General features: G+C 44.2%; 1 protein-coding gene across 12 annotated transcripts in view; it reads left to right on the top strand.

Annotated features, from left to right (window-relative positions):
- Positions 1-21,856, top strand: part of APBB2 (amyloid beta precursor protein binding family B member 2) — a 369,643-nt gene that overhangs the window by 242,367 nt on the left and 105,420 nt on the right. For 7 of the 12 annotated variants that reach the window (XM_032334144.1, XM_032334146.1, XM_032334143.1 and 4 more), the window contains 2 exons: positions 12,635-12,843; positions 21,570-21,632. In XM_032334144.1, coding sequence (XP_032190035.1) covers positions 12,635-12,843; positions 21,570-21,632 — 272 coding nt within the window. The remainder of the gene's footprint in view (positions 1-12,634; positions 12,844-21,569; positions 21,633-21,856) is intronic. The other 5 variants (XM_032334145.1, XM_032334152.1, XM_032334149.1 and 2 more) reach the window with 3 other exon arrangements.

The following is a 21,856-nucleotide window of genomic DNA, read 5'->3' as shown; positions in this document are numbered from 1 at the left end:
TTGATAAACTGCATTTATTAGATAACTAAAACTTTGTAAATTTGGGGGGCAAGAAATTAAATTTCTTCTTAACTCCATGGCTCTCTCTCATGTTATTTTATTGGTTGAAATGTATTTATATCCTTTATACACAAAACTGCTTTAAATTCTTTTTTGGTTGAGGTGGAAAATAAATATCTCAAGGAGTAATAAAAAATAGCTTTTACCCTGATCCTTTTAATTGTGTTTTTAAAAGGTAATCTCAGGAAAACATTTTTCTCTGAATTCTTCTATCCCATCTGTAGTCTAGAAATCCTATTTTCTATCAAATATTAAAGTTTGTCCGATAACCACTCTGGCAGATGGAGCAGATTAGTTCAGCTGTGCTAATATATTTTTTTCTATGAGGGGTAGAGGGAGAGAGAGAGAGAGAATCTTAAGCAGGCTTCATGCCTAGTACCCGACATGGGACTTGAACTCATGACTCTGAGATCATGATGTGAAGTGACATCAAGAGTTGGACACTTAACTGAACAAACCACCTAGGCACCACATGCTGTTATTTTTAAGGGTACTTAACCTTTAAAAATGCACTTAACAAATAGGATGGTTCCCAAACAGAATTACACAGAGATTTCTCCATAGTCAGTGAAGTTTCCCACCATCATCAAGTTAGTTCACGTGGCTGAAATATCTTTCTTCACCTGTAACATAGGAATAAGATCTCTTCTACCTGTGTTGCAGAATTCTGTGGTATCGAATGAGTGTGGAAAAGTTATAGCACTTCAAAAGTCCTATAATGCTCTAGAAATCAATTTTTTGTTTGTGTATCAGAAACAAAATATATCCAGTTAATCTATGGGAATACTGTTCTGTGTCTCCCACAGATAGACTGATTTTGGAAAAACTAGCATACATTCTCCATACTCTTTGAATGTGCTGATAAAAGATCACATTGTAGTTTGTTGGAGAATACTCTATTTCCTAGCTTCTCAGTAATCATCTTTTGTTCTAATAGGTAACACAGATGAGAAGTCAAGTCCTAGTATACCATCATTTAGAGTAATAATGACCTTGAAGTTGGTAAGGCGACCCCTGGAATCATTTCCACATTGTCCTCTTGCTACTGTGTGTCTGCCTGAGGAGGTTCTTTGAAGACCCTGACAAAATAATGGGAGAAAAATTGGCTCTATTTAATACAGTTTCAAAGTTGTCTACCTTGAAAGAGTATGGTGCCAGTAGTAATTCTGTCCGTCTGATTGTTTGGAAGCCAAAGAAAGATTCATGCCTGCTGTGGCATTTTGTCTTCCTTTCTCCAATGCTCACTGTGAAATAATAATCAAATAAGGAAGGAAGTTATGTGGTTGGGTTGACCGAGGCTATGGCGGCTGGACACATTCTCTGAATAATGTTGTGCAGTTACCCTTTGCTTAATTTCCATATAATCATAGATCTTTCTAGAACACTGTGTTTAGAATTAGGCACTGAATACCCAAACATCAAAGCAAAGGGCATCAGGTCTGATTTGTTGATCTGGCCAAAGGTACTAATCCCATCTGGTATTGAATAAGATATATTCCTGCTATTTAGTCAGTGAGTGGTACACTCAGACAACTGGAGAGAGGACCGATAGCTCTCTATTAGTGATTTTATAGAACTATGTTGTAATCTTTACTTTTTAAAATTATCAAAAAATTGGGGCACCTGGCTGGCCTAGTTGGAAGAGCATGTGACTCTTGATGTCAGGGTCGTGGGTTTGAGCCCCACGTTGGGTCTAGAGATTACTTTAAAAAAAAAAAAAGCTTTTAGAAATTAAAAAATAAATAAAATTATTTTTAAAAATACTGATTTCAAGAGCATGCCTCTTGCATTCATTCTCCATTCATTATTATGAGTAGACTTTTGGATTTTGGAGATTTGTTGTTTCAATACACATTTTTCCCAGCTCTCCTTAGAAAAGTAAAATTGAGGTTACTGAAATGGTCTATAGCTTTCTATAGTAAAGTAAAATATGAAGAAAATATGAAGTAAATATGAGCCTCTGCTCAAGTCTTAAGTTTTTATTTTTAAGGTCTTTTTTTCGTGGGCCCATTAAGCCTGTGGTTTCTCAGAGTTGTTTGTAAAATTGTGCTACTTTGTACTTTGCGCACACATTAAGAGGAAATCGTGTTCTTCAGTTATATTCCATATCACTTTAAGATTTTAATATCTGATTCCATAACTGGTAGGGAAGTACATGTTTTATTGTGCATTTGGGTATTTAGAATGAGAACTGATGATGATATTTATTTATGTTTTTTATTTTTTAAAGAGTTTATTTATTTATTCGACAGAGAGAGACACAGCGAGAGAGAGAACACAGGCAGGGGGAGAGGGAGAAGCAGGCTTCCTGCTGAGCAGGGAGCGCGATTCAATCCCAGGACCCTGGAATCATGACCTAAGCCGAAGGCAGATGCTTAATGACTGAGCTACTCGGGTGTGCCCCCGCCTTTTTTGATGATGCTATTTAAAATAATTTTTAGCCAAGTCCTACGATTAACCTTCATTATATGTAGGTTTGTACAGGTGAGTGGATATTTACAAATACCAGTTTTTCTTCCAGAAAACTTGCAGCCACTTGCATCTTATGCCTTTTGGTCTTTAAATTTTTCCTTAAAAAAATTTTTTTTTAAAGATTTTCTTTATTTGAGAGAGAGAGAGAGAGAGTGAGTGCAAGCTCGAGCAGAGGGAGCGGCAGAGGGAGAGGAAGAAGCAGGCTGTCCACTGAACAGGGACCCTGATGTGGGGCTCCATCCCAAGATCCAGGGGTCATGACGTGAGCCGAAGGCAGACATTCAACAACTGAGCCACCCAGGCGCCCCTTAAGTTTGTCTTTGCACAGTCCCTGACTCATGTATTGTGTTTGGGTTGTGGGGTAATGGTCTCTATTAGTGATTTTATAGAACTATGAAACTATTTCATTTCTGCTTCTTTAATGGTTCCCTACATAATGTAAAACAGCCCTTTCTAATTAAAGCGGTGCCACGTGCTCAAACCAGTGTGTTTTCCATACGCTGCTTCTGAATTGACGTGTCGGTGGCAGGTACAATCATCTAGTTGTCTTGATCTATTGGCCGCTATAAACTTGGAGATCTTAGTTCATTTTTAAATGAACTGCCATTGATGCCCAAAAGCCATGTTTGAATGAAGCCGTGAAGAGCTATGAACCAGCATGCACTGAGTGATTACTATGTGCCCAACTCTGTGCTAGGTACTTTGTTCCCCATCAGCCCTGTGGAGTAGGAGCTGGCCTCGGTTCTTCTGTACGGGGAGCAGACAGGCCCTTAGTAATGAAGCCCTTTGTCACAAGTCACACAGGGAGCCAGCGTGGGAGCCCAGGGTCACGGCTGCTGGCTGACTCCAGAGCGCCTCTCTGTGATAGGAACCTGGCCCTAAACCAATTTTAGTCAACTAAACTTAGCAAAGACCCTGTCTCCGTGGAATTTAAATGAAGAAATTTCATGTTGATCTTATATCAAAATACCTGATAAAAATATACAAAGCGTGTGATGTTACAAGGCCCAAATTTAAGGACTGTTTGAATAGTGAGTTCTTGGAATATTTACTCAAGAATCTTTCACAGAAAAATCCTCAGCTACGAATAGCTTCCTATTTCAAGGACGCGCCCAAAGTTTCATATTAATACTTTAAAGGAAAAATAAGAGAAAAAGTACAAGGAAGCGAATGCTCCTAAAATTGTTAAGAATTTTATTGTAACTGTTAAAAGAATGCCACATAGAAAAGTGCAAACTGAGTACCATGTATAGTTTTCATTCCAGGGTCCCAAATATGCCTTGCAAATAAGTGTCAAGAAGTAGCAGAGGCCTTGAAATTTGGGGGTGAGCTTTCTCTCCCTTGCCCACCTCCTAGTCTGGCAGACGGGTGGGTCAGACTTCTGAGAGCCCACGGATTTGGGACACGAGGGGCTCGTTCCCTTGTTCCCACAGTCATTGTTTTCCAGGTTCTTTGGCTGAGGACAGTTTCACACCATATTCCAAGACAGCCTGGGAACCCTCAGCAAATCTGTAATAAATGATCTAGGCCTAGGGTCCTGGCTCTATGCTGTTGTCTCAGGAATTTGTGGATGCAGCTGGAGGGAATCAAGAGTCTTGCTTGTTCTATCCTGACAAGGAAGTTCTGGGCCCAGAAAAAAAATAGAGGGACTCAGGAGTTGAGAGAGAAAGAAGAGAGCCAAAGGAAGCTGACCACCAGGTCATCAAAAAGAGTTTTGAAGTCAAGGTCAAATACAGGTAGACCCATTTTTCCAAAGTTTGTGCTATGCCACGTTGCTTTTTCAAAAACACCTACATTAGTACCTGTCAGCGCTAAGCCAAAGAAGGAGGATTTTCACTTTTATTTAAAAAGGGGAGAAGTGTTCAGTCTTTGTTTTGCACTGAGCTGTTACAGGGACAACGTGCAGCCCCAGCAGCGAGAGCGGCCCCACTAAGCTCCTTCTGGGGACCTATGCTCAGCATCTCAGTATCAACTGGCCATAGCTTTGAACTGTGCTGTGCTTTGTCTCGATTTATTTTGTGCCTCTGTTAGCAAGATGTGTCCTGACGTATCAGCAAAGCCTAAGAGAGGTGGCTTTTTGGGGTGTAGGAACCCTCAAAAATGTTTCCATATAAATTAATGGTAGGGGCGCCTGGGTGGCTTAGTCAGTTAAGCAGCTGCCTTCGGCTCGGGTCATGACTTCAGGGTCCTGGGATCGAGTCCCGTATGGGACTCCCTGCTCAGCGGGGAGTATGCTTCTCCCTCTCTCTCTCTCTCTGACCCCTACTTGTGTACTCTCTCTCTCAAATAAATGAATAAAAATCTTAAAAAAACATTAATGGTAATTGTTTCTTAGCTTTATGCCATGTTGGCTGATGAAAGGTTTCATCTACTTTGAGATAGTGAGGGAAACCTGTTGTTTGTATTAAAGCATGTGGCTCCTTTAGGAATAATATTATCCAGGAGATGAGCTAGGAGCAACGACTTTGGAACAGTTTTTTCTTTTCCAAGAATGGCAGCAATGTGCAGTATACTCTTTTGATTTGATTTGAGTATTCGTTTATTTAAGAGAGAGGTTGAGCGGGATCACAGAGAGAATCTTAAGACTCAGCACTGGGCAAGGAGCCTGACGTGGGGCTTGATCTCACAACCCTGAGACTGTGACCTGAGCCAAAACCAAGAGTCAGACGCTTAACTTACTGAGCCAACCAGGCGCGCCCTTTTGGTTTTAAAAACACGGATCACACAAGACCTTCAAGAGTTCCTTTGCATGGGGGGGTAAATCCCTAGCTCTGGCAGCCTCGAATCTTCCTCTAGACCATTCAGCCCTTGCTCGAGTGACTTTTGGGTTGTAATGACGTGACAGTTTCATTTCCGCTGCCGGGAATGCTGTTCTCTCATCTCTTCACAGACCCAGCCCCTTGTAGTGTAGGGATGCATGGCTCCTCAGAGACCTTCCCAGACCACCTTGTTCAGAGAGCCCACACCCTTCCCCGGACACATCGATTTGTGACCATACGCCCAGCTTCTAGAATAGTACTTGGCATTTATAGGAGGCCCTCTATCTGAAAAGTGAGTGAATATGTGGATGAGTGAATGACCAAATAAATAGACATTCACACTTTTTATTTTGTGGAGCCAGTAGTTAGATGGAGTCTGATGGGAAAGAGTCACTATCTTTTGGTTCTTAAGCCAATGGTTCTTAAAAACATGGTCTCCAAACCAGCAGCATGGACTCAGCATCACCTGGGAATTGTTGGAAATGCAGATTTTTAGGCCCTACCCGAGGCCCGTTGAGCCAGAAACTCTGGGGTGGTACCAAGTGATGGCTTCTAGAAGGTTCTCCAAGTGACTCTGATGCTTGAGAACCACTGCCGCAGGTCACTGGTGCAGGAATGGATCCATCTGATGCCCCCTGTATCCCCTGCCCTAAAACAATGCCTGGCACAGAGTAGACGGGACATACTTGCTGGATGAATTACTCTGTCTCCTCTTTCCTCACCCCATGCCTTGCACACTGAAAGTGCTGGGTACGCAAATGTGGAGGGAAGGGAGTGAGTGCCATTCTGAGGACCCCAGGGAAGCCTTTTGTGTTCTGCACTGCAGACCTTGCCAAATTTAGAATCTCAGCTCATCCATTCCTCCTTCCTGTGGCCTCTGGAGCAGCAGAGGAAATTTCCAGCTGCTGCTAGATGCTAATTTGTTCTCATCTGACCCTTGGGTTCCTGCAAGTTAGCACAGGGGAGAGGATAATTGGAGGTGGGCTTACCTCTCATGCAGCTCCACTGGGGAGGGAGAAGGAGATTGGGGAGTGGGTTCCTGTGAAGATGAAGTTGAAGACGAGGCCAGGTGCAGCCAGGTCCACAGCTCTGGCGCCTGAGGTGGCTGGAAGGGGCGGGTCTTTGTGGCTCACAGATGGGCTCCTTGTTCCCACATCAAGTATTGGCCCAGGAGGCTCTTAGCACCAGAGGGACTTTCTGGGGCTCTCAGCCCTGCTATTTTTATACTCTGACTTCCAAGCCCTGCTTCCAGAATGACACCACAAACAACAAAGGGCCACAGAGCCACTTTGAAAGGGCACCCTTGGCTTTTAGACCCTTCTGCTGAACCATCTGGTCAGCCTGGACAGTGCCTTCGGTCAGATGCAGTGATGACAGATCGGAGCCCCTGGTAGGTGCAAGATCCTGTAGGGAGGGCAAGCGGGACAGCTAGTTGGGATCCTAGTGTCCGCAGTGTGCCTAAGGTTGGAATTTGATCCCCGGGCTCCTGATGGGGTTGGGCTGCTGATCTGCTGTTGCCCAGATGACGGAAAACAGAAGCCAGAGGGAGTCCCAGAAAGGAGGATCCTATGGAAAGCCGACACTGGCAGTGGCCTTCTGTGGACTGACCTAGACACAGGGGTGGTTCAGGGCTCAGAGCCAGTCCTCTGTGCTCTTGTTTTAGTATCTGATGTTGGTCAGGTCCTCAGGCTGGTCTCAGAGCCCCAGACTTCCAGCCATTGTGTTCTTTGGTTTTCACCACTATTTATTCATGTTCTCAATTCCCCCAAGCCGTCAGGTGTCTGAAGAAGTACCATCCATGTAAACATGGGAACATAGTCTCTCCCCTTGGCTTTAAACCAAACACCTGTCCTCCCAGAGACGACATCACTGTGTTCTTCAGAGGGTAGCTGTGGGCCCTCCACGAGCTCCCGCGGTAAAGAAGGAATAAAGGATCCGGGTGCTTTGGCCTGCAGTCAGTGTCAGGACCCTTGTTACCTTTTTCGTTAATGGCAATATTGTTACCCTCTCTTAGAACCTTCTGGCAATGCTGATAGCCCTTGGGCCTGGATTCTTGTTCTGGCTCGCTAATAGTCCCTCCCTGGCCTTCTAGCTGGTATTGGCGTGAGCATTAAATGTGGTAGTGTAGGTGAAGGTGTGCTTTACTTTATGGGTAAAGGACTTTTTTTTTTTTTTTTTTTTTTTTTGGTAATGAAGGCCCTAGACCCACAGTGGGAGAAAATACTCAGGAATCAGACAAAAACAAGGCAACTTTATTCCTCTGGGGTTGGTTTGTGTTTGAGAGAAACCTAGGAAAAGTTGAGCACATCTGCTTTATATATAGATAGATAGATAGATTTTATTCATTTATTTCGGTGGGAGAGAGAGAGGGAGCATGAGCGGGATAGAGGAGCAGAAGGAGAGAAACGGACTCTCTGCTAAGCAGGGAGCCAGATTCTGGGCTCAGTTCCAGAATCCCGAAATCATGACCTTAGCCGAAGGCAGAAGCTTAACTGACTGAGCCACGCGGGTGTCCCACAAATCTGCTTTAAAGGAGATGACAGGGGACATGAGTCTTTACTTTTTAAATTATGAAATATTTGTTTTTTTGCTTACACATTAATTGAGAGACAGACAGACATTTGAAGAAAGGAAGGTGTTGGCAGAGCCACGGCCAGCCAGGGGAGAAGCCCAGCAAGGTAGAGTAGGTAGAATCTAGAACCCGGTCTGACCTGACCTCCTTTGGCCCTTAGAGCCCAGTCCTCCTAAGGGAGTCTGGTGGACTTTCTTCTCCAGAGAAAGAGTCACCTTCAGATTATCTTCTTTTATCTTTATTCTTTGAACCATGATAATCACATAATCCCATAAATTCCATCGTGAGCATTTTTCTTTGGACATAGAAAATACTTTTTATGGTGGGTTTAATGAACTTAATATATTACATTGTTGGTTTCAGAGACCTATGATGATATCTAATAATAATAGCAGTAATAGGGGCACCTGGGTGGCTCATTCCTTAGGTGTCTGCCTTCAGCTCAGGTCATGATCCCAGGGTCCTGGGATTGAGTCCCACATCGGGCTCCCTTCTGGGTGGGAAGCCTGCTTCTCCCTCTCCCACTCCCGCTGCTCGTGTTCTCTCTCTCTGTCAAATAAGTAAATAATCTTTAAAGAAAAATAGCAATAACAGTGAACATTTTTAAAAAATACTTATTTGAGAGAGAAAGAGCTAGGGGGGGAGAAGGCCAGAGAGAGAGAGAGGAAGAGAGAATCTCAGGCAGACTCCTCACTGATCACAGAGCCCAGTATGGGGCTCGATCCCACACCCCCGAGATCATGACCTGAGCCGAAAACAAAGAGTTGGACACTTAAATACCTGAGCCTCCCAGGCACCCCTAATGGTGAACACTTATGTGGTAAATATGCCTATTCTACGTCAACCTTTCTTCTGAGTGTTTTACACAATACCCAGTGATGTGGTAGATACCGTTTTGACCCCCATTTTCCAGATAAGCTCTGAAGCCCAGAGAGATTGAGTAACTTGGTGGAGATCTTTCCAGACAACCAGTGGCGGAGCTGAAATACCGAGGCCCCATACTGAGTTCACACTCGGCTGCTGTGCCAACGGCACAACACTATATTCAGAGTCTTTGCTGAGTCCCCTCATGTCTAGTTTTACTGGAGTATTTAAAAATACTCTCCAGGCTTTCTAGAGAGCTCTCCATTTTAACTCTCCTGTAGTCTTTCCTTAAGTAACCCCCTTCTGCACCAACAGAATCGGTCTGCGTTCTAGTCCTGAGGTTGGGTGACTGGGGTGAAATCACATGATTTGCGTCCAGTGCTGACTGGATCTTGTTCCACAGTGGCTCACCCAAAAAGAAGAATTCTCTAGGATGGAAGTCCTTTAGGATATTCCCACGGAAAACTAAGAATACTGTGACTTCAGAACTCCGGGCAGACCTGTCAGGAAGCAGGGCATGACAGACAACGCAATTTGAGGAAACTTCTGAGATCAGAAGGGCAATGAGACCATCAGACATCATTTCCTTTCTGCAACCTCAGCTCCTTGGCCGTCAGCAAAGCTTCACTAAGTAGTTTTCTGAGAATCAAAAGGGGTTGGAACTTTCTCCTTTTACCACCTGGTGTTTATAGATCTTTCCTGTATCAATTGAGTCTGCAGGCCCTTCTTCATGCCGTATGCACTGTGGTACTCGTATGAGGACAGCTGTTTTAAGTGGCTTTGCAGTATTTTGAAGTGGCTTCTTAAGATTTAGCTGTCTTGGCCTCACTGTACTTTTGCTTTAGCTATGGTTTCAAACTTTATTTTAAACAATAACAATAATAATAAACCTCATCCCTGTTTTCAAGGAAAATTGTACATACAAGACCAGTATTGGAAACAAATAGAAATCGTGCTGTTGTGGTCAGAAGGGTCTGGAAGGGCCTGGAATCCTGCCTGCCTGCACCACGGTCTTACTCCCAATTTGATGATAACAGTTGAAAACCACGAACCTGTTGAGTAAGGTCCAACGTACTTATTTAAATCTGTACACAATTTAACGTAGGAAAACAAAGGAAACAGGGCGGGTATTTAGGTTAAACAGAATGAACTGTAATGAGACTGAAGGCATATTCTTACTATTCCCTGTGGAACCTATCAATTAAAAATAAATAAATAAAACCAGAGTCTCAACTCAAAGTCTCTTGGCCACCAGCCCAGGACTCTTTCCAGTTTTTCATATTACGTTTCCTTTTATCCATAAGAAATTCACATACACCATCAAGGAGAAGTAGACATTGCTTTTCCTGGGGGTTGTGAAATTGCTCTGTTTTGTGGAACTGCACAGAACTGATTTCTTCAGAATTCTGCTTTTGCTAAGATCCAGGTCCCATCATTCAAAGATTTCATTCATTCATTCATTCATTCATTCATTCATTCCTCCTTCCTTGTTTATTCTTCCATCCGTCCACCATCCATCCAACTCACTGAACACTTGCCATGCTAGGTATTGGGAATATGATGATGTACAGACAGATACAATGTCTCTTTGCCCTCACAAGGCTTATATCCCTTAAAACCCAATGTGGGCTGATGCAGAAGGGGTTCTGTAAATGTTTCTGAAACTGTTAATAATATTGTAGATGTGCCGACCTCACTTTCTCCATCATAATCATGTCACTATTAATCAGTTTTTAGCAACAATAAATCCCCTTTTAATTTTTATTCCAGCAAAATCTCAGCAGAGATTTTGGTTTCTGTCGTTGGTCTGACATGATTTCGTATTCTGATACATGCTCATATCCCAGCTGTAGAGACAACTGGGATAAATGTATAAAACTCAGGCCCTTGGATCTCAAAAACCATCGAAATGATACCTAGCATCCTCTTTATGTCCGTTCAAGTCCCACGCTTGGCTCCATAAGCCACTAGAATGGGACAAGGAAATACCCTTGGTAGGATTTTCCCCCTCTTAATCCGGACACCCATGTATTTTATTTTTCCTGCCCCCGTTGAGATGCGAAAAGCCAAAACAACCCCCTAAAAAGGAGACAGGACAAAGTTGTGTATGCATGTTTGTTTCAAGTGGTTTCTGAAAATTTGGGGTAAGTTGAAATTATTTAATTATGCTTAATTTCCTGTCGGGGGAGGGGAAATTTCCATCATAATTTGAGACGAGTGGCAGATTGGCCTCCGGCAGATTTAAATGAGAAACGTGAACGCTGGGATGCCAGACAGGCGCATGAATGCACATCTGTGCCCTTAGTCTTAATCAGCCTCTTTGTTTGGTTCCTTCTCCCCTCCTTGCGCTGCCCACGTGATGCAGGGAGCTTTGCGCAGAGCAAGGCCCACGTGCTTCTCTCTCGAATTACTGAGACGAGCCCCTTGCTCTTGCCCACGGCCCCACCGGAAAAGGGCCCGATCCATAGAAAAAAGTGATCCCCAGATTGAAACACAGGTTTCTTAAGTTTTCCTCCCTACGTGCATAGGTTGATACAGCTGCCTGCGATTTCCCCACCATGCCTCTGTCTCTGTGGGTTTCCTCCGCTACTTCTTTTTTTTTTTTTTAAGATTGTGTTTATTTATATGACAGAGATCACAAGTAGGCAGAGAGGCAGGCAGAGACAGAGCAGGGGAAGCAGGCTCCCCACTGTGCAGAGAGCCTGATGTGGGGCTCCATCGAAGGACCCTGAGATTATGACCTGAGCCAAAGGCAGTAGCTTAAACCACTGCGCCACCCAGGCACCCCTCCTCCTCTACTTCTTTGCCTCTCCTCTTTTCTCTTCAATTCATCTCATATTCAACTCAAAAAGGCCAAAATGAGATTCTGAAAAGCACATAAGTATTTAGTAAACTGATAAAATATTGAAACAGGCCAGGGATTGCCCAGCACCTGTATTTTATTCTCCCCCCCCCCCAACTAAGCCTCCACAGTGTTTAAAACATTATTTTTTTGAATTTGAACACCTTGGAATTTGCACCTGCTTTCCATTTTGCCACAATCCCCACCCTTCTCTATTGTCGTCCACACCTACCCTCCTTCCTGTATTTATGTTACTAGTCTTGAATTCCAAGGCTTCTCCGTCTGCCTTCCTTAGGAATCTTCTGGGTGCAATTTAGAATTCTAGAGCATTACAAAAGACATTGCTGCTTTGTAGATGTTTACCGTCAAATGGGAGGAGTTGTGGAAGCCAAGGAAGATATAAATACAGTACTCGTTTACAGAAAGCAGTTTAAAAAAAAAATGAAAGTTATGCTCATTGCTGAGAATGGTGTAAGATGCCAACCAGTAAGTCTTACTGATTTATAGAGGAGTCAGGGGATTTTGTGTGTAACCTTGCAAATTTTGCTTGGGTAGTTGATTTTGGCTAATGGAGCTTTAGCTGGTTCCTAGGGTTCTCTTTTTTTTTTTTTTTTTTTTTTAAGAATTTATTTATTTGACACACAGGGAGAGAAATCACAAGTAGGCAGAGAGGGAGGCAAAGGGAGAGGGGGAAGCAGGCTCCCTGCTGAGCAGAGAGCCTGATGCGGGGCTCGATCCCAGGACCCTGGGATCATGACTTGAGCTGTAGGCAGAAGTTTAACCCACTGAGCTACCCAGGTGCCCCACAGGGTTCTTGAAGCTGGAAGATGATGAGGTCATGGGTTCTTTATGTCTGTATTCTCAAGGGTCAGTCTTCATTTCCAGTTCCCTTATTTCTTTCCATATGGTTCCCTTTACCATACTTCGGGTCCGCAGGATGGCTTCAGTTCTCGTTAGTGCTATGGGCATACCTGCCTGTGGAACTCTCTAGACTACTAGTGCCGAAAATGCAACACTGTCATTGTTTCCTCTTTTAAGAAAACCCTCTTGTTTTCCATTTCCCAGCAGATATATGGAGTGATCACTCCTTTCAGACCGATCCAGATTTGCCGCCCGGCTGGAAGAGAATCAACGACATTGCTGGGACCTACTATTGGCACATACCAACAGGGACGACTCAGTGGGAACGCCCCGTCTCCATCCCAGGCGACCGTCACGGTTCTAGGAAAGGGTCACTTAGTTCTGTAACGTCATCTCCCACCCCAGAGCACGAGGTAAAATGGACTATCTTTTTAACAGCTTAGTAGGGTGGCTGTGACTTGTGTGATTTCTCTTTAGACTAGTTGCTTCTGCCCTAGCAGGCCATCGAGGTAAGTTTTTTGATTATCATACATCCTGCATTTGAGACCCCAAAATGCTTCCTCTTAGCGTAAATAGCGGTAATGACCATCGCTCAGGGATGTCTTCATTTTTTTCGTGGCTTTTGGGCTCTGGAAAACAGCATTGTAGGTCGAGAAAGTAAGGGAGGCTGATTAATGAGAAGTGGTTAAGATTCCCTAGAGCTCACTGAACCGACACTTGCTCTGCAGGTGCCTTTGCTGGCTGCTGCTCCAATAAAATATTTACACACGGAAGAACGTCCCTTGGCCAGACGTGTTATAATTACTGCATATCTTATTAGCCTTGGGTCCATTTGACTACATGGAAGCGATGTCTATAAGAATAACCCTGGAGAGCCCTTCCATGCATAATTTCTAATTTTTTTTTAAGGATCTGTTTATTTAGCAGAAGTGACATGATTTTAGACATAAATAGCAACATAAATTTCTGCTGTCCCCAAGGAGGAAACGTGATGTTTAAACAAAGAATTGAGGCATGAAAAAAATAATTGCACTGTGGTATTTCCTAATACAGAGATTCTTGGGGTGAACCTTGGTGAATCCTGGTGACAAAATATTCAAGAGCGTGGCCTTTGGAAAAGGTTACAGTTAAGCAATGGCTTTTTCCAGAAAAGCAGTTAGAGCCCTAACACACAGCCTGTCTGACCACAGCCTTTCGTTCTTCAACAACCCGTGTTCTTTGACCTTGAGGCCTTGGAGGGGATCCGAACCAGTCCCTCCCCAGCAGAGCGCCTCCGTGTCCTCACGACCATTCTTACGCTTCCTGGCTTTGGAAGTAGACGGTATCTTGTTTCTCACATCTGGGCTTACAGACTTGCTCTCCTCTGGGAAGTAGTAAGACCCACATTCCAAGTGTGTTCCTGCTAGTACGGGCTCCAGCACCTCCCTTCCCCAGTCTGGGCCTCAGATTCTCGATCTTTCGAGTGACAGGTTGGGGTGAGCTATTCCCTCCATGCAAGACAAGGGCCTCAGTTGGTTAGCCCTTGAGCGAGATCATCAGGCACGTGCTTCCACACTACTGAACCATGTGGGACTTTGTTGCTTATCACTGGGGGGCCCTGGTAACTTTTTATTGAAGTCTCATGTTGCTCTTTGCCAAGCAAATTCCATCAGTTATTCACCTTGCGTTAGTTGTGCTGGGGACTAAGATAAACCTCAAGGCGCTTGCACGAGATGTAGTCCTCCTCGCTTCCCAGCCTAATTGTGTCCTGGCATTTCTCCCCGCACCACCGAGTGCCTCCCAGAAGCCCGGCCGGCCAGGATACAACCTCTGCTCTCCCTAAGGAGCAGACACCGTCTCTCTTTCTCACCTGTACATCTTTTCTCTTGGCATCAGATTTTCTTTCTCTGTTCCAGGGCTTTGTTCCCCTGTTACGACCTTTATCCATCTTCACCTGGGTGCCCTACGGCCATACGAGGACAGGAAAGGGCCAGCTGATCCCCAGTATCCATACATTACAGACAGAGAAACTGAGGTGCAGACAGGTCGGTGACCAGTGATACCACTGGGTCCAGAACTCAGAGATTCCAAATGCTCCCGGATCCTCGGCCACAATTGTTCTCCCTGAACTTCGCTCTCTCACTTGTTCCCTTGTTCTGGCCCACTGTGCTTTCTCAGTGTCCCAGAAGTGAGATCAGGCTCTCTTTGAGATGTCACTTTTGTCCCGGAACTTTTGTCTTATGCAGGTAGAAGAAATGAAGTTCTTCTTAAAGCCTGTCTCCTGAGGCCAAGGCATGGGTGTGGTCAAGTCCAAGGAGGGCAGCCCAAGGTTTATGGGACTCTGGATTTTTATTTCTTCGATAAATATGGCAGGGTTTTGCTGCCATGTTTTCTGCAGAAAATTTTGGGAAGTGTGCATCACAGGTGGGCAGCTGGCCCTGGGGAAGGATGGTCAGGTAGCACAGTCCACCACTAATCCCTGAGCTTCCTTCTGATCCCACACGGGCCTATTCTTTCCCCTTCTCTACACCTGCTTTCCATTGCCATCCTGGCGGCCTTTCAGGGCCCCTTCCCAGACTCAGACTTTGTCCCACGGCCCTCACTTCCTGCTTCCTCTCTTAGAGTTCAGTGTTCCCTTAAAGTATCCACAGCGCTCAGCGTCCTTGTTGTGGCTCTCAGTGTATTTTCACAAATGCCCTCTCACTTGTTCCCTTCAAGACAGAGAGGACAGCTAATATGTTCCTTATTTAAGGAAAGAGTTAACTAAAGCTCTGAGTGCTGTAACCGTGCAGCTGGGGTAGGAGGGGGCGTGGGTCTAGTTCTTGGCCTTGGATGCTGTGTCCCGGTTCTATGTGAGTTTCTACCTTGCTGCCCGTCTCATGCCTCTCTTCTGCTCTTGACCATGCCATCGTGTTGACCTTCTCCCTCCAAGGAACTTTGTGAAAGCATGTGTCGTTTTAAGCTTCAGAGAGAGAACACAGGCGCCGCTCCTATCCAGTAGACCAATGGAATATGCTTCCCATCAGCTTTTTGATTTTTCACTTCATACACTATTTTCCCCCATACGTAAGGCCATTATGTCCAAGAACCGTGCACATTTATAAGGCAGTATGTTAAAATCCTAGAAGCAAATCCTAGAAGCAAAGGTGAGCAGGTAGAAGAGGAGGGAGAGAGGGGAAAAACCCAGGCTGCTGTATACCCAGGACGTGTAGACGCTGACTTGAGATTAAGCCAAAGGCACCAAGGGTAATGAAGTGTTGATGGTGCCAAGCTCATGCCTCATCTCACAACTCCCAGTAGAACCCTGCGCTTCTGGTACTGCCCTTGTCATTTGCTTTGTGAATTTGACCACACCAAGACTGAGAGGCGAAGCTTGCCCTAGGTCACACACCTACTGGTGGTGGAATGAAGCTTCAGTGAAGGTCTGCAGACCTGGCCCCCGCCCCAGGCTTCACAGTTCTTTTGGAGGTGGGGGGGAGCGGGGAGCGACTGGTGAGAGTCACAGCTTTTCATCTCAACCCTAGGGTTGGCAGTGTCCTATGCAGAGCCTTCTAGAAAACGACTTCTCTTAATAACATTGTCTCAGGTGCTAATGACAGTAGAAGAGAAATGATGATTTCTCTGACACCGTTTCTTTGATCCCTTAATGGAATCTATTTCATACTAATTTGGAACCGTGAGAGAAAGCAAAATGTTAAGGACGAGAAGAAACTTGTAATATGTCAGGTTAGAAATCCATATTTTATTTAGCTTCCCCCTCCCCCGCCCCAAGCTTCTTTGTTGGGTGGGGGGAACTCAAGTAAGTGCCAAATCTGTTGATTCTGCTTCACAAAAGTTTAGTACTGAAAGCTTCCTTACAGTTTAAAATTTTTACATTTCACATTCCAGAGTTCACTGGGGAAGTGCTAATAATGGGTAATGTCTCCTCTGTGTATGCCAGGAGTGTTTTCTAAAGTTTATAAACTGGCCAGGAAGCATTTGCTATTGAAATTGGGCCCACAGTGATCTCCCCGACCCCCCGTGCCCCCAGTCAATTGACTTGTTCCAAATTACTTGGATGTCGAATTTTAGAAAAAAGGAGCCATACAAAGTATTTTTATGAATCACTGTTGGCCTATAGGCAAGTCTTGCCTTATAGTGTTTCCAACTGAAGGGATTCCTGGTTCCTAAAGAAGAGAAGTATGGAGGAGAAAGTGCGTCTGAAGTGAGCGGAGGTGGGATTGTTTCTCAGAACTGGGATCTTGATCCTCATTCACTCCATTCTCGCTGCGACATTCCCGGGGTCTGTCAGGGCTCTGAGCCGCTAACTCCCTAGGAGGGAAAATTCCATGTATTATGTTAGAACCTGTGGAATTTCATATAAATTTAGAAATAAGATGAAAACATAAAGGAGCTATTCTGTCATCTTTTTACTAAACTCTTGACTCAATCATGACTGCAGAGAACCTTCTAGAAGGGCCTAGTGAATGCTGTGGCAGCGATTCTCAGCCTGTGAGCCAAGGACGGTGGCCAAGGTGACCTCTGAGGCTTGTAGAATATTTTGATTCCTTGGTCCCTCCCCGAGGCCACTGAGCTGGACTTTCTAGGCGTGGGACCTGGAAATCTGTGTTTATCATAAACTTTCCAGGTGATTCTACATAGAGTGCAAGAGCTGGTCCTCTAATGAATCTAATCTCCTCGTCTTTGTTTGTATGTCACTGCCCCTTCCGACTCAGCCCAGTTTCTCCTGGGAATTACTGCTCCCATTCCTCCGCTTAGAAAGCCCTTTATCTGATGATGTCTTTTTTTTTTTAAATTTTTTATTTTTTTATTAACATATAATGTATTATTAGCCCTAGGGGTACAGGTCTGTGAACATGGTGTCTTTTTATAGTATTATTACTTGCCCCATGTCAGTCTCCCTCCTTGGGGTGGATGTGAGGATCTGTCCCCCCTCATCTTTTTTCCCCACACCTGGCACTGTGTCCAGTACCTGGTGAAGCTGAATGAAGGAATAAACCAGGTTCATGGCTGGACGAGTTCTTAGTTGATTTGCTATAGCAGCAAAGCCAGCACTGGAGCCCCAGGTCCACTCCTGACCATCCTTTGGCTCACAAAGATGAATTTTTTTTTTTTAAGATTTTTAAAATTTTTATTTATTTGACAGACAGAGATCACAAGTAGGCAGAGAAGCAGGCAGAGAGAGAAAAGGAAGCAGGCTCCCTGCTGAGCAGAGAACCCAATATGGGGCTCGAACCCAGGACCTTGGGATCATGACCTGAGCCGAAGGCAGAGGCTTTAACCCACTGAGCCACCCAAGCGCCCACAAAGATGAATTTAATTGCACACGTATTTGTCAATCTGTTTACTAGTTTGATTTTATTTTTTTTAACTTCTCTGGGTTATGTTTGCATGACACACCACAGCTCTGTTCTTCTGATAGTGCTGCATCCAACAAAACACAGAAAGCATTTTAAGAAGTCTGAAAAGGTGGACACATCTATGGTCAATGCTCATTCACATCGCCTGGCCTGTTCCTTAACGTCCCAACGTTCCAGGCTCTGCCATTTATCATCAAGACCACACGTACTGAGACTTAGGTCTCAAGAAGACGATCAAGAAGCATGATTCATAACACTTTATAGTCTGTAGGTACCTGTTTTTTATTCTTACCAATGGCCGCCTTTTTTTTTCCCTCCCTGGAAAGAGAGAGCAGATAGGGGAACGGCCATGTCTGGGACTCCGGGCAGGCAGTCCCTATTTAAGGGCTCATGCTGTCGATCTGTTTGTCCACACTCTGATGGTGAGGTCTCCGTAGCGCTGTTTCCTAGACAAGGAACTGAGGTCACAGAGCAGATGAGAGCAGAGGCAGGATTTGAATCCGGGCTTTGCAGCAGAACTTCTGAAGCCCACTCGCGTGGAGGTGATGATTGCAGCTTCCGTCAAAGTCACTAGGGAATGTTCTTTTGCTTTCCTCTCTGCCTGGTTCACAGCAGGTTCACCCTCCATGCTTGCTCCCCAGGTTACATTCTGATACTGCTTCTTAGAACCTTTCTCATCCCCTCGGACTGCATCCTCAAGACTATGGTGTTGACGTTGTCCACTCCAGTGTTCTCTTTCTTCCAGTAGAATGACAATGCATCATTTTCCTATGATTGAAGAATTGCTTTCTGAGATCCCAGGAGAGAAATAAGGATGAAAAAAGTCAAGGTTATTCAATTGGATTCCCTTAGTGGGTCCACCGTCACACAGATTCACTGTGAGGTCATGAAAGGCACCATGCTGAAAAGTCATGAAGGGTCATGATAGACACCATGCCCCAGGAGATAGGTCAGTCCCCAGGGACACTACCGCCTTTGAGTTGCTAAGGCTTCAGGGCTTTCCCAGAACTCAGTGTGATCACTTTGGTCAGGAGGAGGGGTGCTTCACCCGGTCAAGGTCAAGAAAAGCACCAGGAGACTATGTCCCTACCTGTAACTCTGGCTCAAGAACATTCCATGGTGCAAAGATTTAGCTGCATTGCCTCAGAGATTATCAGTTGGAAACTTACTGCTAATGGAACATGGTCTCTGTTCTTCCTTGACTAGCTTTGTCCCTGTCCGACGTCCTTGTCCTTCCAGAGGCACAGTGCCCACCCGCCTTTCCCTCTGTCACTGTCTTTTTCTTTTTCTCATCTCTTCATTCATCTCTCAGTCATGCCATGCAGACTTTCGGTAGAACCAAACAGTCTCTTTGGGGTGTCTTTAAAAAAAAGATTAGCTAAAATGTTGTATTCTCTCTTCTTTAAAAAAAATTAAATGTATAGAATGTGTGGTTCTTAAAACTCAAGACAGATTGTTTTTGTCTTTTGTTGCCCTTAATTTAAAAAAAGAAAAGAAAAATTATGGTCACTTCCATAGGGGAGGAAATTTCGAAAAATGAGTGCTTGTAGATATAGGAGGGGAAAGGGTCTTTTGTCCTAATCATAACGTAGGTTCTGTTAGTCCTTACTTGAGTTTTGTACTAAAGGGTTTCTTTAAGAGCCCCCATGTTATTTTAGCTTTTGAATAATTGGCATATGCAACCTTTATTTTATTTAAATCTGTAAGAGGTGATTGTTGGAAGTTTGCCAGCTGACTCATGTCTCCGTAGCATAAGAGCTGGATTCATAGAATTTTAGAATTATAATCAACTTTTACATTACAGGGACCCAACATCCAAAGAGTAAATACATTTAAAAAAAATTTTTTTAAACCATACATGCATACAGAGAACTATTTTAATTAAATGCTGAAAGCTTTCCTGAATACTTGTTTTGAAAAATACTTTCTGTCCCCACACAGTGTCTGTTGAGGATAATTTGATTTCAGATTCCTCTTGTCAAACACCCACTCTTTTTTTTTTTTTTTTTTTTTTTTTAAATTTCTCTTCAAGAACATAATTACCTGGAGTCTTACTAATTCATCACCCGGTAACCTTTTTCGACATTCAGTTTCAATGAAAAAACAAATACTGCTCACATGAATACTGTGATGATGATTTGGGATCAAATAGGCTTATTGTCCTTTAAAAAAAAAAAAGAAAGAAAGAAAGAAAGAAAGAAAGGAATTCTAGCTTAAAATTCTTGCGATTTCAGGTCCTTATCATGAGACCTCCTACAAGGGGGATTCTAAACCTTCCTTGGTCACCCGCCCCTCTGGAAACAGAAGAGTGGGGGATCTTCTCCCCAGGAAAACGTACATGTGCAAAACCCCACCCCGATTTCAAGGGGCTCACAGGTCTCCTGGGCTAATAAGACTCTCCTATGTGATGAATTTTCCCCTCAGTGAAATCTGAGCACCACTTTGGGGGATAGAGTAAGGATAGAGGTGACGGGCTAGGCAACTTTCCTGCTCCTTTTGCTCAATAAAAGAGATTATTTCTTAAAAAGTAGATCCAGTGGTGTAAGTTCCACTTTATTTCAGAAAACTGCAGTTCAGGTGTTTAGTCGAAAAAAGAAAGTGACAGTGACGCCCGCTAGGCGGTGGTGCCAGTGACAAGGGGCTCCGCGTTCCTCGCGTCCCGCCCAGTTAAACGATCACATCTCTCAACACTTGGCACATTTAAACTTCGCTGCCCTGTTCTGAGTGGGTTTCCGAATTACAGTAATGTCGTGAGCAGGAATCATGGGTCACTATTGCCATCTGATTCTCAAAGCGCTTTAGCTGAAAAGCGACTTGAGCAAGGTCTCCGTTGGTGATTTATTAGCCGAGAAAAGAGGTGATTGGCCTGGCACATCAGTGGAATGCATTCATAACGATATCCCTGGGTTTTGTTCTCTTCATTTATTTCCCCAATTGTTACATGAAAAATATTTGGATATTCACTCACTGTGGTAGAAAGGGAAAGAAAAAAAACAAACCAACCCAACCACATTGCCTGTTGTCTGAGGGCAATAGAGAGGCTGTTGAGATGCAAAGATCTATTCCGAGCTGTCTCCCAAGAAGGCAAGGCTCCGCGCTTTGTTCTGGGATTCTGTTGACAGAATCATTCATGATCAAGCACCAATTTGTGCAGAAGCTTGTGTGTAACAAGGAAGCAGAGCTTGTTACGAATTGGAAGAATTTACATTAGACTGTGGCGAGCTGTCTCGGGTCAGTTAAATCTCAGCAGGTGCTGACCTCAAAGCTGTGTTCCTTACCAGCTCTCCTGCCCTGTCCTTGTCCTTTTTTCTTCTACATGAAAATAATGTGAGCCCCCGGTTTTTATGCCCTTGACTGGGGACATTCCCCAGTGTTCAGATCCTCCCAGGGACAGTTACCATCCCGGATTCCACCCCCATCTCCAGAAGATGGTTCTGTTGGGTTACCGGGAGAGAAGGTTCCCGTGGTATTAGGTCCACGAGGCATTTAATCCCAGAAAACATATTGTGTGCTTAAGGCCACGTTTAGAAGATCTAACACTGACCGCTAGCAATGGTCAGTCATTTCCGTGGTAAGTAACGTGAGCGCCATCACTCTCCTCCCCGCCCTAGGCCTCAGGTGATAACCTAGATCTAGAGTGAGCTAACCAGTTGCTGGTAGAGTGAATTTGTTCCCTAACCTGTCCTGTGGATATCAATGCTAACAACAGTGTCTTGTGTTTTTTTTTTTCCTTTTTTTTCTTTAATTTTTTTTCTTTTAAATCAATGTGCTTTTTCCTATGTGAATAATTACATGTCTAGAAACAGCCATGGAGTGATTTTGCTGTTCTGAATGGGGGAAAGATTAATAGTGACATTTGGAAGGCAAGTATATTGTCAGATTCTAGATCATTCGATATTTTGTCCTTTCTGCATGGCTGTGGCTGTATCTTTTTCTTCCTCATGAATATCATCCCTTCAGCAGGGACGCAGTGATGGGGCTTGCTAGGAGGGACGCCCAGCTCACACACATGTTGCCTTTATTTATTTATTTATTTATTTATTTTTATGTGTCCTGTTGCGAATGACTTCAAGCTGACTGCCCCGGG

This window comes from Mustela erminea, chromosome 2 (genome assembly GCF_009829155.1).
Source record: "Mustela erminea isolate mMusErm1 chromosome 2, mMusErm1.Pri, whole genome shotgun sequence".
NCBI lineage: Eukaryota > Metazoa > Chordata > Mammalia > Carnivora > Mustelidae > Mustela > Mustela erminea.
The sequence above is the reverse complement of the archived record's forward strand: the minus strand, read 5'-3'. Positions and strand labels throughout refer to the sequence as shown.